This window comes from Pyrgilauda ruficollis, unplaced genomic scaffold (assembly GCF_017590135.1).
Source record: "Pyrgilauda ruficollis isolate IOZ18807 unplaced genomic scaffold, ASM1759013v1 scaffold14113, whole genome shotgun sequence".
Taxonomy (NCBI): Eukaryota; Metazoa; Chordata; class Aves; order Passeriformes; family Passeridae; genus Pyrgilauda; species Pyrgilauda ruficollis.
The window spans coordinates 1-447 of record NW_024512671.1 but is presented as its reverse complement, the minus strand read 5'-3'; the positions used below and the strand labels follow the sequence as shown (position 1 = coordinate 447).

Here is a 447-nt window from a genome sequence, read left to right as displayed (position 1 = left end):
TCCCTGGGCCCTGCTTTGTGCCCAGGCCTTCCCCGGCCCTTGTCCCGGCCCTTGTTCCGGCCATGGCGAGCGGGCCCCGCCCAGCAGGACGCGGCTCCTCCGGGGCCGGGCCGAGCTCGGGCCCGCCCCGGAACCGCGGCGGGTTCCGCTCATGGCCCCGGTCGCCGGCGCTCTGCCGGTGCCGCTGCTGGTGGCGGCGGCCCGGGAGGCGCAGGGGCCGGGCCGGAGGCGGCGGCTGCCCGCGGCCCGAGCGCTGCACGCCGCCGGCGAGGTGCTGGCCGTGGCGGCCGGGCTGAAACCGGCGCTGCTGTGGGACTGCGGGCCCGCGGGCCCGGCCGAGCTGCGGCGGTACCTGGGCAGGCTGCGGGAGGCCGGGCTGGCCGCGGGCCGCCTGCACGTGCTGGCCATGGGCGGCTCGGCGCTGGTGCTGCGGCCGGGGCTGGCCCG

At 81.9% G+C, this 447-nt stretch overlaps 1 protein-coding gene across 1 annotated transcript; it reads left to right on the top strand.

Annotated features, from left to right (window-relative positions):
- Positions 1-144: 144 nt before the first annotated feature.
- Positions 145-443, top strand: LOC121349661 (UPF0739 protein C1orf74 homolog; the record flags this gene model as incomplete). The annotated part of the gene is made up of 1 exon (XM_041460327.1): positions 145-443. A coding segment is annotated over exon 1 (292 nt), but the record flags the coding sequence as incomplete, so codon positions are not given.
- Between the last annotated feature and the right edge of the window lie 4 nt (positions 444-447).